This window comes from Leptidea sinapis, chromosome 32 (assembly GCF_905404315.1).
Source record: "Leptidea sinapis chromosome 32, ilLepSina1.1, whole genome shotgun sequence".
Classification (NCBI taxonomy): Eukaryota; Metazoa; Arthropoda; class Insecta; order Lepidoptera; family Pieridae; genus Leptidea; species Leptidea sinapis.
Window position 1 is genome coordinate 8,006,216 of NC_066296.1, and position 27,074 is coordinate 8,033,289.

Sequence of the window (27,074 nt, forward strand, 5' to 3'; positions counted from 1 at the left end):
TAAAATATATTCAAATTTTGAACTTACGTCAGTAGATGTTTCATTCGAAGATTCCTCCCGTATATGTCCGGGCAAAATAATTCGAATACTGGAATTAATGTAACAACTATTATTACAAAACAATAAGATGTCACCAAAAACATAACATATATTTACTTATAAAAACCAAGTCTCGAAACTCAGTTCTTTTACCGTAAAAAGTTATGAGATCCATGTAATACCAAGTCGTCAATTTATTTAGTCTCTGATTAGGTGTTCTTCTGCCTTAAGTTATTACGAAATTAGCTAACCTAACAACACCTTGAAAATATTTTATGTTTTAAATAATAAGAATGACTTGGCCATCGCATGAAAACATATGTATATTTTTGAAATTCCACATTGAAAATTTTCAAAAAAATTTGGGTAGTTATTGGTATAACCCCGTATATCTCTAGATTTTTTTATGGAAAAGGAGGACAAACGAGCGAACGGGTAATCTGGTGTTAAGTGATCACCGCCGCCCACATTCTCTTGCAACACCAGAGGAATCACAGGAGAGTTGCCGGCCTTTAAGGAAGGGTTTGCGCGAAATAAAAAAAATACTCGATTTTATCGTACAAGATATAATATACCAAACTACATACTTTTGTACTAGAAAACTTTAATTAGTGGAATTTTTGGAATTAACAATTATTTTTTTTACTTTTCAATTCGACCAATGAGCTGGTTTTCTTCAAAGTTTATTTGTATTTATTTGTTTGCGCGAAATTAACAAAATACTAGATTTTATTGTACCAGAATATTACATAGTACATGCTTTTGTACAACAAAATATTAATTTGTATAGTGATATTTTTGGAATTAGCAATCTAGTTTTTTTATTGTTTAGAATTAATAGCAATTATCACTCTATGAATAAATAGTTGACAAACGGCCGTTCCCAATATACTATCTACAGATAGAGATAAATTACTACCTTCTACTGTCAGTAATTAGCTGTCAATAATCTGAAGCTGTCCCAATATACCCGATAAGTCATTCTTATCGCCTTATATTGGGACGCGTGATTTGCAATTTCCATACAAACTTGTAACGCTGGTAAGTTATACGTCGTCCCATTGACAGACAGCGTGTTCGGATAAGGTAAGTTACCGTCGATAAGTTTATTGGGACAGAAAAGTCAACGATAGTTACGATTTTTATCTCAAGTAAGAGATAGACTGAATATTGGGAACGGCCGTAATCCATCATCAGCCAGAAAACGTCCACTGCTGGACTAAGGCCTCCCCCAAAGATTTTCACGACGATCGGTCCTGCGCTGCCCGCATCCAATGCATTCCGGCGATCATGACCAGATCGTCAGTCCATCTTGTGGGGGGCCATAACAACACTGCGTCTTCCGGTAGGTGGTCGTCATTCGAGGACTTTACTGCCCCAACGACCATCTGTCCGTCGTACTATGTGCCCTGCCTACTGCCACTTCAGTTTCGCAATCCTTTGGGCTATGTCGGTAACTTTGGTTCTCCTACGGATCTCCTCATTTCTGATACACACTGTATAGAGCTCATCAAATTATTACATTCGAAGAATAATTAAACAAGCACTCTGCCTTCTGTCTTTTGGGAAATATATCTAGGTGTAAATTTATTATTACTATTTATCCGGATCATGAAGTTTTGGCTCGACTCACGTAAAATTTTTGCTCTTTGCCAACTGACCAACGATATCAAACAGCAATCCACTGTAGCTTACAACCGACCCTGAGGCATTTGTGTGAAGTATCGTCCACGGGGGATTCTGGAAGTAGGAAATTAAGTCTAAGCTCAGCTATAGATACTTAGTTATAAAAATTTTACCAAAATTCATGGACGATGCAGGACTCGAACCCGCGCCTTCGTATTCTGTCCAAGCGCTTTTACCAACTGAGCAAACCGTCCGAGTGACGTATTGTTCGTAAATCTTGGTATGTCTTGTTCAACTCTCAGGTTGTGGCTCCATCTACAGGATCTACTTTACAGTTGATAACCTGCTCAACCCCAATATTTGCATATAACGAAATTGACTTGAGATGTCGCTCTTGTAAATCTAAACAATTTGTTATGTTTTTAAAGTGATAATTTTCACTTCAGGGTTGAATTACGTAAATAAATCTGAAAACAAAATTTTATTAACGATGCAGGACTCGAAGCCGCGATCTCTCGCGTTCCGTGAGAGCGCTCTTTACAAATTAAGCCAAACGTTCGAGTGACGTATCGTTTATAAAATCTTGTATGCTTTGTTCAACTCTCAGGTTGTGGCTTTATCTACAGGATCTACTTTACAGTTGATAACCTGCTCAACCCCAAAAATTGCATATTAGGAAATGGACTTGTGATGTCCCTCCTTCCAATCTAAACGGTTTGTTATTTTTAAGTGATATCTAATCTAAAATTTTAAAACTATATACAATTTGAAAGTACCTATGAAGTAGTATATGACAAAAATATAAAGACTTACGTGATAAGTCAGTATGGGTAATTCTTTGCCACGAAAGCCGTGTTGGACGTGTGGGAACAAGATGTCTTGAAACTTGATACCATCGACTGGACGCCAATACCCAACCTGAACATCAAAGAAAACACTGGTCTATTTTTTTGAAGTGATAACTTGTTATGGGAGGGTAAACCGCTTTGTAACGTAACGCGTTACGGTCTCTCTGGCTTCCCTTTCCTTCACGCATACGGCAGCGGTAGGCCGGCTCCTCCTCTCTCACTCTAACCAATTGTTACTTTTATAGGGTTAAATAATGCTACTAATAATGTACATACACAAAAATTTAATGTACATTTTCAAGAATTGTAACAAAGAATAAAATATATTTTTTATAATCAATAAAAGATTTCATTGGTAAATAACCTTTTCTTACATTAAATTTAAGTAATAACCTAGGCTTTTCTCTACCACGAGGGAAATACAACAATTTTTGTTACAGTCAATGAGAACTTCCAGATACTAGAAATAAATTATGTTCCGACTTTAACTAATATTCAAACAAAACAAATCTTATTACAATAGATTAAGGATTGGTCTCCGCTGCGCTCCAACTAGATACCGCACTAACTTAGAACAATAGCTTTCTTATTACGGCATGCTTGTGTGCGTGGCATCTTGACACTCAGTGGCGTCTTTCAAATTTGGTAACATACGCTTCGTGTTATTTTACATTGAAATTAATAAAATACAAAATACTTACTGATGATAATGTGTGATCCCAGAGTCTTTCTTATTTCTTGTAGTAATATTTAACAAAGTCGCAACCCGGCATTCTAGTTTTACCAAAGATTAACAGAGCTTGTGGCACTTCAACGTCACACATTGTCAGAGACTGGCTCGAGTACGCCCACTTGGGCGTTGCATTAGCTGCCGCGTTTTACGATTATGCCTGCGGTGTCTAGTTGGAGCGCAGCGGAGACCAATCCTTAATCTAAGTTTATGCATTATGACACAAATGATCTAATTTTCGCACATACTGGCACAGCAATGTCTACAGGTGCAAGAGAATTTTGTATTAATTAAAATAAAAATACAAAAACATATTAAATCTTCCATGATTCAAAACATTGAAATTCATCATACAAATATTCGCATCCATCGGTACAATTAAATAAAAAAACTCACCTGCAACAACTCGACATGTTCTATCAAATTCGTCTTATTCCCTCCATCCTGGTTGTCATCCATGATGTCGGTTTGTCGTTGGTACGTCGTTCCCCACGTGTCTCCCACCATCGCCTCCCATCTGCTACAGTTGCCACATCCGCTGTACACTGATATGTATTGCTGGGTAAAGAATACATAACAAAGATTTATTATTTCTTGAAAAATAAACCCAAGTTGCTCTAGGATTGTGCTCGCAATGCAAGAAATTTTTGTGCCTATTTGTAGCGCCACTCGCGAGCGTCCAGAGAACTAATTTTGACGTATAATACAAATGGCTGCTAAGAAACGTACAGTACTCTGAAGTATTTTTACATATTGATTTAATTTCGTTCGTTTTCCGTGTAAATTATACTTCAAGAATCACACAATTTTTTTATAGATAGTTTCCCACCATCTATCGATGTTTGCTGAGGTTGTCTTCACTAGTTTTAGTACCGCAGACTCTCGCTACATGGCCAACAGCGCCAAAATGGCGAATATCAAACAGGCACAAAAGCACTTTGACAGCCGCCAGTCCAGTGTTATATAGTAGATGTCAGTGCAAAATGATATTTTACTTATAGTTGCCATTCCTATAAATGCCTGGGTTCAGCTTTCATTAGCCAGACTCTATCAAATTGTATTTTTAATTCATACGTATTTTGATTGATCTATAATGTCTGGAAAAGACAAGACGGTCCCAAACTATTACAAATTCAGACATAACTCACTTGCATATGCCTGAGTAACATATCCCTTCTCTGTATCTTGCTGGGTCTGATGGCTTCCCACTCCTCGTCAGAGATCTGAGCGGCCACGTCAAACTCATCCTGAACAGCCGTGTCTAGGGCAGATATAAATGCACCCATCAACTCTTTACAATAGCATAGTATGCCGTTCTGAAATATGAAACATGTTTTAATCGTAAATCTTTACAGAAAATACAATTTTAAATAAAAACAAAGACTAAACCATATTTATAAATGAATTTTAACATAATTTATCTATATTAAATCGTGGTCACGAGGCGGCTAAGTTAGTGAAATAATAAATGTTACAATATTAAAAGTTCAGTTACAATTACTCAGGTCTTAATTCCTAAGAAATAATTTTATTTTATTCTATGTTCGTAAAATTCAAATACAAATATTTTTATTCAAAAAAGGATGTGGCAACACTTATTGAAAGTCAAGAACTACGACCCATAACAAAACAAATGACTCAGACCTGAGAAGAATGGGAACAACAAACTCAGCGGCCATTGTTTTTTTTCAAAAAAATATGTTCGCAAAGTAATATTGTACAATTAAACTTATTTAATAGCCTGAGGGCGATCGCTTCATTTCCAATAAGTCATTTATGTTATAGTAACCATTACCACACAAACGTTTTTCAACAATTTTTGAATAACGTAATATTCTTGTTTTGAACATTTTCTGGGATCTTGTAGTAAAAGCATATACATCGCCCCACAAAAGACTTTCTTACTCGACTCAGCCGAATATTAGGCATTTTAAGTGCATGTCTGTTCCTAGTGTTAACATTAAGGTTATGACAGTTTCAAGCAAATTGACTTATGTCCCTATGAACATACATAACATTATCAAGAATATATTGAGAAGCAACAGTCAACATGTTACAGGTACTTCTCTTTTTAAAATATGTTACTAGGTACCTTACAGTCCATGCTATCGGTGGTCGTATTGTAAATATAAGCAACATTCTCTCCTTCGAACAGTTCGTTGGGTGTGGTGTTGTGTCGACGCCGGGAATCCGTGATGATATAGAGCCACTGTGCCATGGTGTGGGACATGCCCAGGTCCCGGGCTGCTTCCACCATAGTCAGCATCATTTCTGATTTGACTATTGCGACAAAGTTTTCTCCTAAAAAATTATCAGTCAGCTTACTTATTTTATGCAATGATATTTTATTCAAACAAAACAAATCTTATAACTATATTTACAATACTAAGACTACATAAAATTAAAACTATCATTACGTGGAACCGTACCAAGAATACTGGCAGCATTTCCGCGTTGGATAGCTAGGCTGACACGTTAACCGAAATAGCTGCCAGTGCTTGGGTTTCCAGTAGCCTTATTGAGGCGCGATGATAGTACTTTGTACATTCTCCGCGCCTCTGGGCCCCACGGGCCAAGTGTCTCGACACCAAACGGCGCAAAGATGTATGACTCATTGAGACCATCATATTTGCGACGCTTGCTGTCTTCGGCAGTCGAACCAAAGCTTACTAATTTTGTTTTAGATTAGAAAGATTTACAATTTTTAAAGTCACTTTATTTTTTTTAAAAACGCTACCAACAACAGCAGAAAATTCAAAGAGCGAAACTAGTCTTATAGAGGCAGTTTTGACTTCCTAAGGTGTGATTGATGATACTTGCAAGAAACTTCTGCAAACATTAACAACCAAAACATTACAGACAAAATCAATACTAGCTTTACTTTTCTTTTATGGAAAAGGAGGACAAACGAGCGGGTCATCTGATGTTAAGTGAACACCTCCGCCCACATTCTCTTGCAACACCAGAGGAATCACAGAAGCGTTGCCGGCCTTTAATGACGGAGTACGCGCTTTTTTGAAGGTACCCATGTTGTTTCGTCCCGAAACAATGCACAAGGAAGCTCATTTCACAGCTTTGTAGTACGTGGAAGAAAGTTCCTGGAAAACCGTGTGAATGTATCATAGAAATCCGTGAAAGATACTCTTTGGCTTGCCATTAGAAAGAATGCAAGCACTTTTATTGTGTTTCGGTTTAAATTTACCAGACTACTGAAAAAAGTCACGTCACATGTCAAGGTGAGAAACGCAAGTGGTGTTGCTCAGAATTTTGGATTTTCAATAATTCTGAGCATATCGTTAGTGAGCTTCTACTGCATTATAGCAGGCAATACTACCAAAGAGGATGTAAATACTACCTAATAAGAGGCGAGACTGCCTAAGTAAAATTTGCATTGATTCATTTAGTTTAGTATGAAACGTGCAGTGATTTGACATGACATAAGTTTAAAATAGCAATTACAGTGTGGCGATTGGCGACGATGTATAATCCGGCTATAACAGTTGAACAATTTTTTTACAAGATTATATCCGTCACCTGTCAATCTATCAATGACTGCACGTTTCGAACAATCGAGTGAATCGCTTTTTTCTTAGAGAGTTTCGCTAGGCTGAGTACTACTTATCATTAAAACATTATCGGCCTTACAAAAGTAAAAAACCTATAGCCTAGTTGTTAGTGAGCCTGCCTACTGTTCGAATCCCGGTAGGTGCAATCATTTTTATGATGAATATAGATGTTTGTTTCCGAGTCATGGACGTTTATATATGTATTTATTTATGTTTAAGTAAGTATATTATATTAAATATATTGTTGTCTTGTACCCATAGTACAGGCTATGCCTAGTTTGGGGCAAGATGATTTGTGTTAAAGTGTGTTAATATTATGCAAAATGTTTACACATAGACATTTTGCTTATGATTATAATAGTTTATTCAGACATTTAACATTTCCCGCGTTTATTTTCAAGGCTGCTTGATATTCAGAAAACTTCAGAATTATCTTTGTATTGACAGTTTCGTCAGCGATATAATCAACATTTTTCATATTCTTGGTTTGTTCTCAGATATAACTTTATACCAAGTTTTTTATGACAATAAGGGATGAGACGAGAATGACGTTCAGCAGATGGTAATATATATACGCCCTGCCGAAAACACTGCAGTGCTGCTCAAGATTTTTGAGAAACTGAAAAATTCTTAACGATATTACAATTGCGCTCGTCACGTTGAGACATAAGATGTTAAGTCTCATTTGCCCAGTAATTTCACTAGCTACGGCGCCCTTAAGACCGAAACACAATAATGTTTAGACATTACTGCTTCACGGCAGAAATAGGCGCCATTGTGGTAACCATAATTAGCCGGCATCCGGATTATTTTATTTGTAAGGCCGTTTTATTATTATGAGTGTAAAATTTATCTTTAACGCTATTCATTACAATAAATAAATTCAAAAAACTGTTCAAATTCAAGTATTCTTCCGGAAATTCCGCCCGAACCTCTTAACTGACAGTACATATACGGTATTTTATTTTGTTTGTTTTTCGAGAAAGTTGCAAATTAAGTATAATCTATTTAAATAACTAGCTATCTTCTTTAATATTCAGTTTGAAATTAGAAATAAGTTTTAATTGCCACCGATCAGTGAATAACCACTCACCAGTTACTTACAACTATAAAGACGACATTCACCGCAACGTTCTTCTACGACCAGCTTTGAAAAGTGTGGCACTAAACAGAAACACTTCAAAATATAGCACAAAACGTAGAATAACATTAAAGAACTGCACAAATTGGAACTCAATACCGATATCAACAAACAACCAAGGTAAACTTAACCAAGTTTTTTCGTTGCAAATCAAATACTTTGTGCGGCCACATAAACTTTGAACTCAAGTTACTTAGGTATATTGAAAAATGTCGAAATTAATCAGATCTCCTGTAAATCGAAATGTACAGCATACTTTGTCAGACTCTGACATAGCACAAACAAAAACTCATGAAACAGCGACACAGCGCAGCAGCAAGAGACGTAGAGGATCCCCTGATAAGTCATGCACAACGGAGGACATCAAGAATATACTGGCGGAATGGAAGAATAACGAAAATTCTCTACTTAATAAACTGGTAAATGACGTAGCCGAAATCAAACATCAAAATACTCAAATAAAAGAATCTAACAATGAAATTGAAAAAGCATTAGAATTCTTGAATTGCCAGTATGAAGCTATGAGGAAGAAAATGGAATTATTGGAAAGTGAACGCAAAGAGCATATTTCACAAATCGAAATTCTTGAACAAAATGTAGAAGAATTAAACCTTACACTGAAATCATCATCTATCGAAATAAGAAATATGCCTTCTATGAAAAACTATGAAAATAAGGATGAGCTATCCAGTATCGTAGTTAAAACCTGTAAGGCTCTAAATGTTGATATAGAGAAACGAGAACTAAAAGATATATACGTAATACGTGGCAAAGGAGGTAACAATACCATTGTGGCTGAATTCACATCTAATATAGTAAAACATAATGTCATCAAAGGTGTAAAATTGTACAATAAACAACACCCCAACTCTCGCTTGAATACTTCTGTTATAGGACTAGACGGTGATAAAAAACGTATCTATATATCTGAGGCACTTACTTACAAAGCACGAAGACTATTCTATCTAGCGCGTGACTTAGCCAAGACAGAAGAATTTAAGTACTGTTGGGTAAGTAACGGTAAAATATTTGTGAGGAAAACCGATCAATCGCAACACATGGAAACCAAAAACGAATTTCAGTTAATCAGTCTCAGAAGCAAAAAGTGACTAGATTCGATTTTGTTGAATACAAATAATTTTCCATTATTTCTGTATAAGTTGTGCATATACTCATATTTATTGTATTTTTCTCAAGGTAAAAAACTGGTAGTAAAAACATCAAGTAATATAAACATAGAGCAGGAACTGGGTAACAATACACTTAGGGACATAATATATAATTTCAAACCCTTTCCGATAGGATTTCAAAAGTCATGTTTAATCAAATATAAAATTTAATGTCGCAAATAATATAACTCTAGCTAATGACTTGGATCAAATATCTGCCGGGGACGCATATGAATGTCGTCCTGAAACATGTAAAGAATTGCTAATATCCCCGAATGATACCACAAACCTTAAAATCCTTACACAGAACATAAGAAGTATCTCTCGTAATTTTTCAGAATTACTAGTATTACTAACAAGAATTGACGTGAACTTTGATATTTACATATTAACAGAGTCCTGGAATTCTAAAACAATTTATTTTCCCTCTATGGTAGGATATAATACCTACTATACTGAGAACAATTCCAATCAAAACGATGGGATCGTTGTTTACGTTAAGCAAGGCTTAAATTATGTAGTAAAAGAACACATACTAAGTGATGCAACTTGCATATTAATTGAGGTCAATACAGATACAGTAGTTATTGGCCTCTACCGTTCTCCTTCTTTTAAAAACACAAGCAATTTTGTGAATTCACTTGACAATTTACTTGATACTTATAAAACGCACAAAACTATTGCTATATTGGGAGATATAAACATTGATGTAAGAAATGACATTGATTCTAATTCTGCTGATTATCTAAACTTATTGGCAAGTCACGGGCTCATGGCTGGTCACAACTATCCTACCAGAGGTAAAAATTGTTTAGACCACGCTATGATAAAAGCGAAATTACCATCCACGACCCTTGTTATAACACCATCGATTACAGACCACTCAGCGGTCATTATTAAGATTAGTTTAAATTCTAAAAATACGCAAAATACCAAGATATTAAAAAACAAAATAAGATATGATTTGATCGCTAAAGAAATTGAGAAAATAGACTTTAAGCCTATCATCAACTCAAATTATCCCAATTGGTGTTCTAAAGAAATAGTTGATACTTTAACTAAAACAATCTTAAAATATACAACCACAACATTAATTCCCAAGAAGTATAACTGTATCAAGCCTTGGATTACTCCTGGTCTCATACGTTGTATCAAAACCCGTGACAAAATGCATACAAAGTCTAAAAAAGAACCTGACAATCAAATTCTCAGTATTACTTACAAGCGATACAAAAACCACTGTAACGATTTATTAAAAAGATTAAAAAGAACATATGAACAAAATGAATTAAAAAAACACGCTAAAAATCCTAAAAACACATGGACACTAATAAGAAAATTCACAAACACAACTAACAAAAAAGAATTACAACAGGATCTCCTGAGGATTGACACTAAGCCTGAAAACGCAGTTGAGAAAGTTAATAACTATTTTGCTCGTATTGGCAAGGACCTAGCAGACAAAATTCCTCACGTTCAATGTCCCGTAGATTTAAATTGTTCTAATAAAAAACCAATGACGCCATCAAACTCTATGGTGATGTTGAAAACAACAGAAAAAGAAATAGAAAACTTAATAACGAACCTTAAAAATGACTCAGCTGTTGGATGGGACAATATATCACCAAAAATAATAAAATTGAGCAGACACATCCTTGTTCCACTTTTAACACACATCTTTAATTTATGTATTGAAACGAGTACTTTTCCACAGGTTTTCAAACTCTCCATAATTCTACCCATATATAAATCAGGAGAAAAATCATGTGCCAATAGCTATCGCCCTATTTCAATTTTACCGACTATTTCCAAATTATTTGAAAAAATTATGAGTAAAAGACTTATGTCCTTTCTAGATAAAGAAAATATCTTATCTAAGCATCAGTAATGGCTTTAGGGCAGAAAGATCAACAGGGGATGCAGTATCGGATCTATCAGAATTTGTGGCAGCCCGTCTAGATGCTAAAGAAAAATGCGTGGGCGTTTTTCTTGACCTTGCGAAAGCCTTTGACACCGTCTCTATACCACTTCTTTTAGACAAAATGGAGGCAATTGGAATAAGAGGAAAGGTGCATTCACTTTTTAAGGATTACCTTACAAACAGAAAGCAAAGTGTAAAAATAGGTGAATATGTAAGCTCTTTTCATCCAGTAACTCACGGTGTACCTCAGGGCAGCGTGCTCGGTCCTGCTTTGTTTCTGATTTATGTGAACGACCTTTGTCATCTTAATCCAATTAACTGCAAAACATTTATGTATGCCGATGATACGGCCTTAATTTTTCATGCCGATTCTTGGGCAGATGTCAAAACCAAGGTGAAATAGGACTTCGAAAAACTTTTCAATGGCTTCAACAGAATTTGTTAACTCTAAACATTCTTAAAACAAAATATATCACCTTTGGCATTACTACAAGACAAATTCCCTCAGACGAAATTTTTTCCGTACAAGTTCATAATTGTAAGAAAGTCTTGACTCAAAATAAAGGATGCTCTTGTGTTTACCTTAATAAAACGAAAATAATTAAATACCTAGGAGTTCTAATAGATGAGACCCTATCATGGAAACCGCAAATTGATCTACTGTCAGAAAGGACTAGAAAACTTATTTTCGTATTTAAAACCTTACGTCAGATTGCTGATTTCACTCTTTTGAGAAATGTTTACTTTGCATTAGCACAATCCTTATTACCTTATTGTATTAAATCGTGGGGTGGCGCTCGAAAATCATATCTTTTGAAGCTTGAACGGGCCCAACGTGCTCTATTAAAGGTTATTATTTGCAAACCCTTTCGGTATCCTACTTGTGAACTATACACTAAATGCGATGTCTTGTCTGTAAGACAATTGTTTATTAGGGACACTATAATGGCACAGCACTCAAAACTTATATTTGTTCCAGAAGCAGTAACAAAACGACGTAAAGATAAAGAACTCCTACAAACACTTTTAAAACTTTTTTTATATGTAAATTTCAATGCTATCTTGGTCCCATGCTCTATAATAAATTAAACAAAATCATTAATATCTACTCTGAAAACAAATTTAACTGTAAAAAAAAGCTAACTGTTTGGTTAAAAAATAAAAAGTATGATGAAATTGAAAATTTATTTATAGCTATACGTTAAATTATTAATTATGCAGCCTTACTTACCTTACCGATATACGCAAAACATACAGAAAAAAAAAACTTTAAATTTCATTGTTTATTTTATACCATTATCTTATAAAATTATAGTATGCATAATAATAGCTTATATTTCACATCTACAATAAATTAAAATTTATATTTATCTATATGTATACATGTACCCTTATATATTTATCTTTAAAATTTATTATCTTTAATACTTTATTATACATTATTACTTTAAAAGTTCAAAATAAACCCAATCAATAATACCTTACTATATTATTATATGAAAATAGCCCAAGTCAACAGTCTTTGTAGTCAACCCAAATGTTTTTAAGTATACCCTCAATTTTATTACTGACCGCTCAAGTACTAACCAGTAATATGTATGATAGACAAATGTTATTTATTTTCTCGTAGAACTGTTAAAATTTTTTTTTCCATAAGTTAAATTCTTATATACGCTTTTATGTATTGAAGTTATCTGTAAAAAACAATGTATCTGGAAGTAACTAGTATTAAAATACAGGCCCGGCCTAGTTTAATGCTAGTGACAACTAAAATAATATAAAATATTTTAATTAACTATTAGAAACACTACTTATCCTACGGGATTAGTGGTGCGATTATTTTCAAAAGCATTGTGAATATCTAAAAATTATTTTGATGTATTTGGTGTTGTTTGTCCAGAAAAATGTATGTTCCATTACTTGTATTGTTATTATAGTATAATAATATTAAGTAGAATTAAGTGAACTAAGTAATGTATGAAGGATTTATAATAAAGTTATAATAAAGTTATTAAAGTTATTCTTTCACTGCAACGCTATTAACCAACACATAGATTTCGCACTACAAGATTACATTACATAATATATTAAACTAATAATTTTCTTCCACTTGTGCCCGAGCCAAAACTCAGAGCAACAGATGGACATGAATTTGCATATGGATACAAAACTTAGGTGGCTGGCAAGATGCTACTTTTCATAATTGTAGATTATATTTTACGCATCAGCAAAGCTATTTTCTTGTCTTGATAAGATTGTCTTCATAACTGTCTATATGATTTTCCTTGCAATTTTGATTTTTTGGATTTACATAATATTATCAGCTATTTTGGAATTCTCCACCTTGGTATCAATTAATATTAATTTTTAGCGGACAAACAGACGGTCGGAGAGCTGAGTATAATAGTTCTGGTTCTAATCTTATGCGCAAATATTTTTATTGTTATTATATTTAGTTTTCTTTGAGCTTCACCTGTATGTATGTTTGTTTGTAACCGACTCATTTGGGCACGATTTTGACACACTTTAAAAGGCCAGATTTCATTCCAACTTCGTAGGCTTATCGAGGGCCGATGACAATACATTAATATGATAAAATTATTTCATTTTTCAATTTGAAAAATAAGATTTATTGTTAATGTTAATTTTTTCATCTATCGTCAGTCGCAGGAATTTCAACCAAAACGTGTTTTTTTTCAAACATTTTTTTATATTTAAGAGAAAATAAAATAACAAACTCTGTTACGCACACTTTAGCGCTTGAAATATTAACAACGTGGCTTCTAACTCACATAAGTGGGGTTGTTGTCAAGAAGTTTTTGAAGGAGAAAATTTCCTTACTTGTTTTTAGTGTAAGGAATTCTACCACTTTGTCTGTCTTAGTATAGATGAAAATAATATGGGATTCAAAGAATCACTCTATGAAAAATTTGAAGAGATAAGTATAATGACCATGCCAATATATTTATGAAAATCAGATGTATGTGCACAGGAATATTAACTTGTTCATAAAAATAGCGATAGTCATAAGTTTAATACTAGAGGAATAATGATAAACTTGCTGTTACCACTAAAAGACTCTATAAAGTTGATGAACCATTTAAAGGGCAATGTATACACTTTTATAACAAACTCCCAAGTGATATGCTTAATCTGACAGTAAACAAATTTAAAAATGCAATTAAACGAAAACTTTATAAAAAAGCTTATTATAAAATAACAGATTACTCAGATGATAAAAATGCTTGGGAATGAACTTGCTCTAACCCTGTTTTACTAAAACAAAATATGTATTTGTAATTTTCTAGAGTATATGTAACATTTTTACAAACTACATTATGTAGCTCTTATTATTAAAAGAAACCTTAAATTGACGATTTGATCAAATATTTCAATGAATATAGATATTGTACAAATCCCACTCACTAAGGTATTAAAACACTTAATAGGGGCGTACCATTCGTATATTCACCATTTTTTTTTTTTTTTGAGAGGAGGTAATACAGTTACGTATTTACGCCCCGGAACGGGGCGTAATATGTCGGACTCGAGTGTCCGCGTAAGCGGACACCCCATACCGACTAAAACCTCTTCTGTGCTGTTAGCAGCCCTGGCTTTCACAGCGAAGTAGGACGTGGGCCGTGGAGGCCGCAAAGACTACGCAACAACAGTCGCGGGGCGTCTTCTAAGGAGACTCGAACCTCAGACCGGCTGTGTGCTTGTGGGGATATATTCACCACTTCGTGGTCTTCTCTCGCCGCGCCCACATGGGCGCGGTGGGGGAATGCTGATCAGGACTTTTCGTCCCCTGCAGCAAGGATCACTCGCCGCCCGTTGAAACGGGCGGGTCATTGGGAGTGAGAGTCGTTGCTCTCTGCGGTCGTCTTCTTTAATTTATGGTATGGTTGGGGGAGCGCCCCCCCCTTTGTGGTCATCTTTTTGGAGCTGAGGGAGCGCCTGTTCCCTCAGCTGAGATCCGGTGATTGTTGCCGGTTTGCGCGGGCCTTGACGATCAGCCCCGAAGAAGAGGGAGGGCGATCAGCCGAGCCGCGCGCAAACACGTCACTCTTCATCCTCGTCCCGCACGAGATCACGCGGGTAGCGGCGGCTGTCAGGTGGCCAGATCTCGCAGATGATGGAGATCGGACGAGTCGGCACGCGCGAACATGTTGACGGCGAGACGACGAGTGAAGTCGTCCAAGCCCTCGACTCTTAGGTCCCTCTGGATTGTTTGGTTCCTCACGTACCATGGTGCGCCCGTGATGCGGCGGAGGATCTTGTTCTGCACGGTTTGCAACCTTTTCCGGTTAGTTAGATTTACGAGCGCGTACCATGCAGGCGCGGCGTACGTGAGTCGGCTGCGTAGGTGGGTCTTGTACACCAAGACCTTCACCCTCAGAGGGAGGCTTGAGGAGAGCACTGGACGAAGTAAGGCCATCGCGACGTTTGTCGACGCGATGGTTTTCGTGACGTGCTCGTTCATGTTGAGCCGGCGGTCGATGGTGACCCCGAGGTACATTACCGTCGGGGACCACGAAATGTCCTGTCCGTTTAGCTGCAACCTATGCTGGCCAGTGTGCACACTCCCAGTCGCGAGCGCCTGGGTTTTGCCAACGTTCACCGATAGCCGCCACTTCTTGAGCCATTCTGGCAGGGTGTCCAGCTGGCGCTGCATCTTCACGGCGGCGTGCGTTAGGTTGAGTGACGATGTAATATACGCCGCGTCATCTGCATACAGTGCCAGAGTCGCCGTATCTTCACCAGTTACATAATAAGTAAGGTCACAGTTCTATAATAAACTTAGATAATGCGTCCTTGATGGCTTAGGGCGACATCTATGAACAACATCAAACTGTAATCGATTACAAACCTTAACAGATATTTTAACTTTGACTTTGAAAAATCTGATGACTCCTAAAATAAGTTAGTGGTGGAAATGCCCTAGCTGTGTAATGCAGATTCCAAAAGGAATAAAAACTGATAATACTCCTATCTAAACAATTTGTTTTGTTATATTTTATTATATTTTTTTTTACATTCATAAGTGTCATTTCCGTGACCCACATGAATAAAGTAATTTTGATTTGATTTGATGGCACAAAAGATTCGCATTAAATCAGGTTGCCTACTACTTCCTCAAATATAAAAAAATCAACTTTTAACTTCTAACAAAATAATTCACAGTCTTTTTGGCACCTTAATTTTTGTCTGCAGTGCGGAGACAAGCGGAAACATGTAGACGTATTGCGCAAAACTTACTACAGCTGTTTCTGTTTGTAATACAGTGTAGGTTCCATCTATTAGGCTCCGTAAAATTGATAAATCTCTTAAAGTGGATTGTGTTATATTTTATAATAAAGTCCCTAATGATATTAAAATATTACCAATTAAAAAATTTAAATGTATCGTAAAAAATAAATTAACATCTAAGGCCTATTATAATGTGAAAGATTATTTGAATGATAAAGATAGTTGGAATTAATGTTTCTAAATTTTGTTAATGAATATTGTTATACTCATTTGAATGATATCGTAACTTTTGTACTTCATTCTGACTAGCACTAAATAACTTATAAAGTTTTACAGTGAATAAAGATTTTTTTTGAATTTGGTACTTATTGATGCAACATACATGATAATACTTCATTTGTAATCTATATTACATAATTGTGTTTTAGATTTTAACATGTAACGATAATTTATACAGTTTATTTTTTATTAATTTTTATGAAATAATTTATATTATTTAAACACGATTCATATATTGGATGCAGCTTAAATACTAAATTGGTATGTATATTACAGCCATTGTAAAATACATTTAATTTTACCAGTGAGAGGCTCTTTTGCACCTGATGCCGGCTAGATTATGGGTACCACAACGTCGCCTACGTTTCCGGCGGAAACACAGTAATGTGTAAGTAATGTATACTGTGTTTCGGTCTGAAGTCGTCTTCTAATCTATTATTAAAATCTTCACTTTACCTATATACTGCACCGGGAGTTTAGACAGAACTCTGTTGATTTCTTTTCGTCGTAAATAATCGTTCAGTACGTATCGCATTTTGTAGACGGTCACGGAGGTCGACGGCAGCTGGTTGTCGGTTTGTGAAGTTAGAGATTGTACCGCGCGTGATACGACATCTCTGTCTAAAAAAACAAATTAGGTATTTTTTATTTTAATTTTTAAGAAAGCCAACAGCTAGTTGTACATACATTAAAATAATTAACAAACATAATTCATTCGAGCTAACAATAGGCTTCCACATGTACATATGAAGAAGTATAATATTACTAAATCTAACATATTAATTACAAGCAAACAACACAAGTATAATTAAAAATTATTAAATAAAACTTCATAAAATTAATAGTAATAATTATTAAATAATAATAACTTTTTGAACTCCCTTCGCTAGTTGAAAGCATGGTAAAAATGAGTAATTTCATTCCTAATATTAATTTGTTAATCACTGCTATAGTAGATTGTCATTACACAATTCAACAAATACACCACAACCTATAATCAACACTTCAACAGACTTAGAACACAGCACTTCATCGCTAGAGAACGTACAGCATATTAATATAAACAATAAGAAATGCAATATTACCGATGGCGTGAAATCTAAATGTACCTTCAATAAATCGCCGGGCGAGCATTCAACTCGACGTCGTCCCGCTACAAATATAGGTGAAAATATAAGTAATGTACAACGCCGAACTGATCGTGAATTAAGAAATGAGGCTTAAATTGGTAAATAGATATAACTTTCGGACCTAGTTCAGACATGAACACACAAAATATTACAAACAGATCGTCAAAACAGTTAAATATCTTTTATCAAAATATGCAAAGCATCTGCAATAAAATACATCTACTTGACCATTTAACTTTTGAATTACCTAATCTACTAGTTATGTGTATCTCGGAAACCTGGTTATATATAGAAAAACAAAAAACATTACACATAAATAATTATATCATGGCAGCTTCCTTCTGTCGTGTACATCATGATGGCGGCGGTGTTTGCATATTTGTTAAAAATAATTTAGAATATTTAGAACGTGTTGATATGTCAGTTATCTCTAACGAAATGGTATTCGAAGTATGTGCAATAGAGATACCTAAAAATAATCTACTACTGATTAATATGTACTAGCCTAATAGTAGTAGAGAAGTAGAATTGTTTTACAACTTATTAGAAAATCTCCTCATTAACATTAATAAAAAAGAAATGAATAAAAACATTATTATTATGGGAGACATGAATGTTGATTTTCTAGATGCAAAGGAAAAAAGCAGACTCAATAACCTCTTGTTGTGTTATAACTTCCATCAAAAAGTCTCAAAGCCTACTAGAATAACTCCTACAACTAAAAGGTGCATAGACCTAATTTTTACAAATTTCTATCTAGAAGGCTCAAAAATTGAAGTATATGATTTTGGATTATCAGATCACAAGGGCATCATTTTCACATTACCTTTTACTTTCCACAATAGACAGTCTTTCATTAAATTAAAACGTAAATTTAATGACTTTAATATAAATAAATTTAAAAACGAACTTGCGAATATCAACTGGGATGATCAACTTAAGCCTAACAATAACGTTAACGAAAACTATAAGATATTCCTAAATATAATTGTTACTGCCCTGAATAAATGCATACCTAAATTACTAACAAAATTTACTCTAAACAAAATAAACCTTATTTAACACTAGGAATTAAAAAATCATGTCAAAATAAAAGTTTATTAAAACTCCTTGTATCACAAACCAAAAATAAAGTATTAACAAATTTTTATAAGAGATATTGCAAAGTTTTAAAAAGTTGTATAAATAAATCTAAGAAAATTATAAATATCCGTAAATTCAGCTCAGCTGATAATAAAACACGATCCATGTGGAAAATAATAAAAAATTAAACAAATAAAAGTACTATAAGAATAAAGCAAAACATAAGTCTTAAATCTTCAGAGAATAATATTATAGTAGATCCGAAAATTATTGCTAATACATTTAATAGTTTCTATTTATCCATCTCATCAAGCCCTAAAGTAAAAAACGACAATATAGCTATAAATTCTAATAAATTAATTAATTCGTTATTTCTAAATTCGTTTGAACCCAAAGACATCTTTAACATAATAAAAAATCTTAAGAATAAAAACTCTTTCGGAATAGATGAAATCCCCCCTTTTTTAATAAAAAAATGTGCTGATATTTTAACCTAGCCGTACACTAAACTTATTAATCAATCATTCTGTGAAGGATTATTTCCGGACGATCTAAAGATATCCATAATAAAACCGGTATATAAGAAAGGAAACACATCTGATGTAAATAATTACCGACCTATTGCCCTTCTACCTACATCAGCGAAGATATTTGAAACTGCAATGGCTATACGCCTAAGTAGTTTTCTGGAAAAATATTATATCCTAAATAAAAGCCAACATGGTTTCAGGAAAAACCATTCCACAACTTTAGCGATATACAAATACATACAAAAAATATTTGATTCACTTAATAATAAAAAATATTCAGTTGGCCTACTGCTTGACATGAGCAAAGCATACGATAGAGTCTCTTATGATATCTTACTAGAAAAATTATTTCTCTCAGGAATTCGAGGAATTGCCCATAAATGGTTCAAATCTTACCTTAATAATCGTTTTCAATATGTGGAAATAGAAAATACTAACTTCGAGACTGGAAAGATAGACCACATAAGATCTAATAAAGCTCACTTATCAGGATCGATTCCACAGGGCAGTGTGTTGGGTTGTATATTGTTTCTCATATACATAAATGATCTTCCTAACTTAATAGACGATGATTGTACTCTTTTTGCTGATGACATTTCTATTTTGATCCCATGCTCTAATTTAAAACAACTAGAAGAAAAATTAAATATTACAATGGACAAAATCTTTTATTGGCTAAATAATAATAATCTTGAACTTAATATTAATAAAACTAAAATTATACCTTTTAAACCTTATCAAAAATCCCCCTTAAATATATCTTATTCTTACAAAAATTCACAACTTGAAACAGTTGACACAGCTACACTACTGGGAATTGATTTAGACTCACACTTGACATGGAAGCCATATCTACAGAAATTAAAAAGCAACATCTACATGTCATCTTTTACTTATGCTCTTTACCAACTAAAACGCGTAACAGATTTCAAATCTGCCCTTGCTGCTTATTATGCATATGCACATTCTAGATTATCATATGGAATATTAATATGGGGAAACTGTAGTGAAATAAAAGAAATATTTATTCAACAGAAAAAATGTATCAGAATTTTAGAAAATATTCAGCAAATGGATTCATGTAGACCATATTTTATTAAACACAAAATTTTAACCCTTACTTCAATTTACATCCTAGAAGCATCTAAATTTGTTAAAAAACATTCGGACTTATACTCAACACTACCAAATAACAAGCGAAATAATAGAAATTTAAACAAATTAAAAATTCCCCAAACAAGTATGTCATTAGTGTCATCGAGCCCTCACCACATGGCAATAAAAATTTATAATCACATCCCAAACGAAATTAAAAATAAAGAGAAGCCTTCTCTATTTAAAAGACATCTAAAAAATTTTTAGTTTCAAAATGCTTCTACGATTTACCCGAATTTTTTAATTACAAGTGTGAGAATTAGTTACAATATAGTATAAGAATGTAAAAAATGTATAAGACTTATTTATTTTATGTATAACGTTGCTGTGCCCTTGCAGGGCGTCACATATTGTCTACCCATTAATGTACCAACCATCCTACTGTCAAATGTGACTTGCAATAAAATATTTTGATTTGATTTGATTTAAACCTAGGGTCGAAAGAATCAATTCCCGAGGTATTTAGACGCAGCGAGGGCGGCTATAGTCCGAGTAGGAATTGATTATTTTACCCGTGTTAATCACTTTACTTTTCATTTCGAATATGAGGAAAATAAAACTAGTTGTTTATCTAAACTATTTATTGATAATATATCATAATATTAGTAGTACCTATTCAAAATTAATTGTCAAATTAGGACAATTTATGGCGACTTTTTAAATTTTAAATATGGAACTCACCGCGTAATTGTTGCGGGTTATTCCGCTTAAAGAAGTTCACACTGGCTGTTTAGAAAGTCACATGACCGCAGCTTTTTTTTAATTAGTTTTTTTACATAAAACTCTTCACAGCTGAAAGCAGTTCTATTTTTGAAGTTCATTCCGGCCCTTAGGTGGAAAGTAATTTGTATGAGTTTTTCCCTCTCCATGGAGGGAAGCAGCATTTTCCACCCAATAATCAGATCAAGAGAACATTACTTTCCGAGTATGAGAAATGAAAAATTGTTTTACCAAATAGGCTCTCATTCAATTAATACTGGAGCTAAAAAGATCTATTTTATCCGTGTCACAAAAGTGATTATATTACTGCATCTCCCTTAAAATAAATGTGTTTCTTCTTTAGTTCGTGCGACAGAATGGTACAGCAAAGATAGGCTGTTGTCTTAACATTCTTCTAGGGACTGCCAGACAGACTCACAGGTATGAAATACATGTATATAAAATCAAGCAACTCTCAGCAACCACAATAGGTTAGACCCCCATAATACATCATTGGAAAGATCTTGATGAGAAAAGCATAAAATCATTGAATTTGGGTTTCTGGGTGGTCGATATCAAAAGCTACAGTTCCAATACTAGGACAATACAATAAATTCAAGAAATATAATAAAGCTTCTTTGACAAAGAAGGCTTACTATGGTACAGTAGATTTTAAAGAGGATAATGATGCATGGTTCTTGCCTGGTTCTGAGCAAGCCACATAAAATTGTATAACAGAGACTCGTGCCAGATTTTGGCGAGACAACACGTCCTGATGATGTCGTGGAGAGGCGAAACACGGGTCGAATTGTATAAAGACAAATATTGGCGGAATTAACACTAAAAAAAACTCAAATCATTTGGATAATTATGGATTTCCGCAAAGTAACGCCTACTTCAATAAATTTTGTATAACATTATATAAAGTCGGCTAAGTTGTTATATGTTTTTAAAAGATGCGCCGGGAATTTCTTTTCAGTTTTTCTCCGCATGTCAAGGCCCCATTACGAACTGATGTAGCTTCATGAAATTTACCAAGTACTGTTGAAATATGTTATGTCATTGGCACTCTCTATGGTAAATAAATATATTTATATTGCTAGGTACTTTGAAAATGAGGTTTATTCATTAAATCGTTTTACCAGTGGGAGGCTCCTTTGCACAGGATGCCGGCTAGATTATGGGTACCACAACGGCGCCTATTTCTGCCGCTAAGCAGTAATGGGTAAGCATTACTGTGTTTCGGTCTGAAGGGCGCCGTAGCTAGTGAAATTACTGTGCAAATGAGACTTAACATCTTATGTCTCAAGGTGACGAGCGCAGTTGTAGTACCACTCAGAATTTTTGGGGTTTTTCAAGAATCCTGAGCCGCACTGCATTGTAGTGGGCAGGGTGTATCAATTACCATCAGCTGCTCGTGTCGTCCCTTATTTTCATAAAAAAAAATAGCACATGCCAAAAATGGACAGGAGACACGAAGGGACGGCCATGTCGTCACTAGTACTCTAAATATCTAAACAATTTGTTATTTTTAAAGTGATAATCCTTCACTTCTGAGATTAATTATACAAATGACATTTGTAAGGACGGTTGGATTGGCTAAAATCCAAAAACACTATCAAGAGTAAAGCGAAGGCTTATTGTACAGGATAATAAATATTCATTACGAATTTGTTATGTTTTAAAGTGATAACCCTCACTTCTGAGTTTAATGCGAACGCTTGCGCGGAACATGAGAGGTCGCGGGTTCGTTCATAAAAAAATTGTTTTTAAATTTTATTTGTGTAAAGTATTGTCAGACCAGGCAGACCGGCGAAGTGTAGGTTCAGAAAAGTGAACGCGTATAAAGACTCGATCCTATAAGTATACAAAATTATGCTCACGGCATTCATAATGTCCAATTTACTAGAAAGACTTGTTGAAACTTACTTAACGTATTATCATGCAGAATAACTGCTGACTTCCAGTTAAATGCCCTCTCGGTCCTCAAGTCTAAAAGCAGTTGTGGTAGCTCATCACCAGGTGCAGCGAAGGTCACCGTCAATGCGGTGTTCCTTGGCAATCTTGGACAGTCCACTTCAGTGAGCGCAAATAAGAATATTTCTTCTTCCATTACTCGTCTGTACAAAGACCAGGTATCTTGGCAGGATGCCACACTGAATACAGCCAGAAAACCTGGAAAATATGTGTAAGTATACCATGCTTGTGTATGGAATTTGTGGTATAAATTCGGGTTGGGCAAAGAAATGTGACCAGCAAATTTTGTAGAAGAAGAGGCAAAAGGGCTAGTGGTTCACCCAAAAAAAGTCGTGCCATTGACATCCACAATACTAGAGCTGAAAGATGATGTTAGATATAGCGAGTGTCATTGAGAATAACATGTAAACTCTTTGTAACTAAAAAAGTAAATAGTGAAAAAAGAAAAAAGAATATCTTTCTTATTTTAGAAATGGAAGTGTTTTTATTCAGTTTTCAGTTGGGAAGTTGGTGCGCCCAAATCAAACATGGAAGAAAATCCTCAACAATGTTACTCACAGAAAAAAGAATTGAAAATTTTATTTAAGCAGATCGTCCTATTACAGTATGTTTTATACCCGAAAAAACAATGATGTCGAATGGTAGTGTGTATAGCATTTTATCTAGACCCATGCTATAGATCCTCTATTAAAGCTTCAAAAACAGTAAGCTTATTACCATCAAAACACTCACTCAATAACCATTACATCATCCAAACGAGTGTTGTAATGAAATTCAGTACAACATTATATCATCCGTTTTCATAATAACTCTCGTTTGGATGATATTATGGTTACTAGAACTGGCTTTTTTAATTTTAGCAGTAAGCTAACTGTTTCAGAATCTTTTATAGAGGATTCATATTATGCGTGTAGATAAAGTCTTGTATGCAACTGTAGCTAATTAGATCTGAAAACACTCATGTGATACTATTATCATAAACCCACATTCGTGTTTTAATACACCTTATTACACAACAGTTGCATAAATAACTATTACATGAAAGCCTAGGGACGTTAAATGTTACCACACGCTGGGCTATCAGAATGCTTACCGTTACTGAAAAACAAAAAAGACTGAACATTTCTCGAGCTTCTTAAAAACTTTGCAACTCTACCCTCGAAAGTTCTTTAATGTGGTTCTTTTGCTTATCAAATATTGGCTAGTACTGGTCTTCCAAAAACTGGTGGTCTAGTGAACACTGGTCATGATTAAATATCTCGACCATGGTGCTAGTGTTACTGCCTCATCACGAGTATATACAGATCAGTTAAAAACTTTGTAACGAAAATCGTAAGAAACAGCGAGGCAAACTAATTAAAATTGTTTTCTTCCATTTTTCTTCCATCGCGTTAATGCCCCGGCTCATTTGTCTGCCGTTAGATGTTGATGACTTCGAATTACTTAAGCATCTTCCATATTCACCCTTTTTATTTTAGCGCGCATCATGGAAAAGTAACTGGATAGATATAAAGTTTTCTAATCAAAAGAAAAATATTGCTATATCTACATTTAATATAAAGCTAATAAATTTTTAAGTAGCAACGTTTGTATAAGGACTACGGGCCCAGTCATGTGAGTTTATTTACCAGTGGGAGGCTCCTTTGTATAGGATGCCGACTAGATTATGGGTACCACTACGGCATCTATTTTTGCCGTGAAGCATTCCTGTTATTAGTCTGAAGGGTGCCGTAGCTAGTGAAATTACTGGACAAATGAGACTTTACATCTTATGTCCTAAGGTGATGAGTGCTGTTGTAGTGCCGCATAGAATTTTTGGGGTTTTTCAAGAATCCTGAGCGGCACTGCATTGTAATGGGCAAGGCGTATCAATTACCATCAGCTGAGCGTCCTGCTCGTCTCATCCCTTATTTTCATAAAAAAAAGATCACGCGGATGAAGAAGGTATCAGCTTAAATAAAACTCAAAATTTCAATTTTTTGTGTGTTTCATTGTCTACGGCTACTGATCTTACTCGGTAAGTACGGACTGAAAATCAGTGTTGGAATTTGGGTTATTCTAATTGCAATCCCATTTATGCCTTTTTAAATATACTGAGTCTTTTGAGATATTCTTTTTACTTTTAATATGTTATTATATTAGTAGTCAAGTCTTGAACAAATACTTACTCACTTCGTGACTACAATCATGTTACACAAGTAGGAGGCTTTATTGTACAGGACTCCGGCTAGATTATGGGTAATAATGGATTGGTGGTAAATATTATGTATAAGCATTATTGCTTCGGTCTGAAGGGCGCCGTAGGAAGTGAAGTTACTGGGCAAATGAGACTTAACATCTTATGTCTCAAGGATACAAGCGCAATTGTAGTGCCGCGATTATCATCTAAACGTTCGTCTCGTCAAAAAAAGGATAACATTGCGCCCGAGATCCAACAAAACAACATTAGCAAGCAGTGCAGCGCCATCTTGCGGCAGAAATTGGTGTTGTAACAGACCTACTGCTACGAACCTTTTTTGAGGTTTATCGCAGTCCAAGCATAATAGTGCACGATGACACCGCCATGCTTCAGCTCTACCCTCGAAAGTTCCTTGATGTGGTTCTTTAGCTCATCCAATATCGGCTGGGACTGGTCTCCCAGGAATTGGTGGTCTAGTACAACAGCTACGAAATTTTAATTATATCAGAAATTTAAAATTAAATGTATGTCAAGATCGCCGGAATACGTTGGATGAGGGCGGCGCAGGACCGATCGTCGTGGAGATCTACCAAGGTATCCTGGAATGCTTATTATACTCACACTGATGTTATGATGTTATATCCGTAGATCACACAAAAAAAACTATGGAATCATCAATCTTTGTATCCAGTTCAATTTTTGAAGAGATAATTTCTTTGTGAATTTTGATTGAGAATGAGACACGCTCAGCTTACGTAACGCGTTGCGTTGAGACGTCGCTTTATTGTGTGTCTTCTACCGCACTTATCACGGGGAGTGTGTCGAAGAGCTGTTTCACCTGATTCCTGCCACCGTTTTCAAGGAACTTTCTGCCACGTATTATAATTCTTTGGAATGAGTTTCCTTGTGCGGTATCTCCGGGATAATACCTACTAATCCTTCAAAAACCTCCATGAATTGCTGTCATCTCTGGTCTGGTTCACCCCAGTATCAACTCGAACCATTTGCGGCGGTGATCACTTAATATTAGGTGACCTATCCACACGTTTTTCCTCCCCTTAAATTTTAATATGGCGGAATTAATGGCAAGGCTTAATATTGTTGGACCAAGAGGGTCGACTTGCTGACTGCCAAATATAATGATAGATGAAGTATCAACAGACTTAAAAGCACTTTCACATATAATTTTAGTAAAATAAAAGTATAATAAAATTGTAACAAAATTGTCGTCCGGGCAAAAGGCATTAAGTACTGAATAAGTTTAATTTAAATTTTGCATAAATATAAGCATGAGGTTGGGACAACATTAATACTACATTATAACCTAACTGCAGGCATTTTTGCTGCTTTTATTGCAACCGGGCAGACGACGCCACGGGCAGCAGCTAGTTATAAATACCGTCACTCCTTGTAATAATGTTCACATCTTCACGCAAACCTGAAAAGGATGCCTTGAGAACTGCTATTCCCGTGTTATTTACACTTACCTATGGAAGCATTTGCAGATATCAGCGATGGAAAATCTTCCGCAACAGCACACCAAAACAAAGTGATAAAAATACAAAATGGTCGCATCTTCAACCGCGCTTCAATAAAAGTATTGCTCAAAAGTGAATCGCCTGTCATAATTCTTCGATAACACCTTTAAATTTCTATTATTATTAAGCACCTAATGAAAGAATGAACAGAATATTGTTCAATTCAATACCAATCACTAATTACTGTAGAAAACTATAACTGAAGATATATTGG

The 27,074-nt window shown here is 34.9% G+C and overlaps 1 protein-coding gene across 1 annotated transcript; it reads right to left on the reverse strand.

Annotated features, from left to right (window-relative positions):
* Positions 1 to 1,668: 1,668 nt before the first annotated feature.
* Positions 1,669 to 26,897, reverse strand: LOC126974324 (ionotropic receptor 93a). The gene is made up of 9 exons (XM_050821782.1): positions 26,810 to 26,897; positions 25,655 to 25,807; positions 23,096 to 23,341; positions 17,026 to 17,190; positions 5,336 to 5,544; positions 4,392 to 4,559; positions 3,640 to 3,801; positions 2,479 to 2,583; positions 1,669 to 1,779 (listed from the first exon to the last, which is right to left on the reverse strand). The coding sequence occupies exons 1-9, from the start codon at positions 26,895 to 26,897 to the stop codon at positions 1,669 to 1,671; spliced, it is 1,407 nt and encodes a 468-aa protein (XP_050677739.1).
* Positions 26,898 to 27,074: the final 177 nt, after the last annotated feature.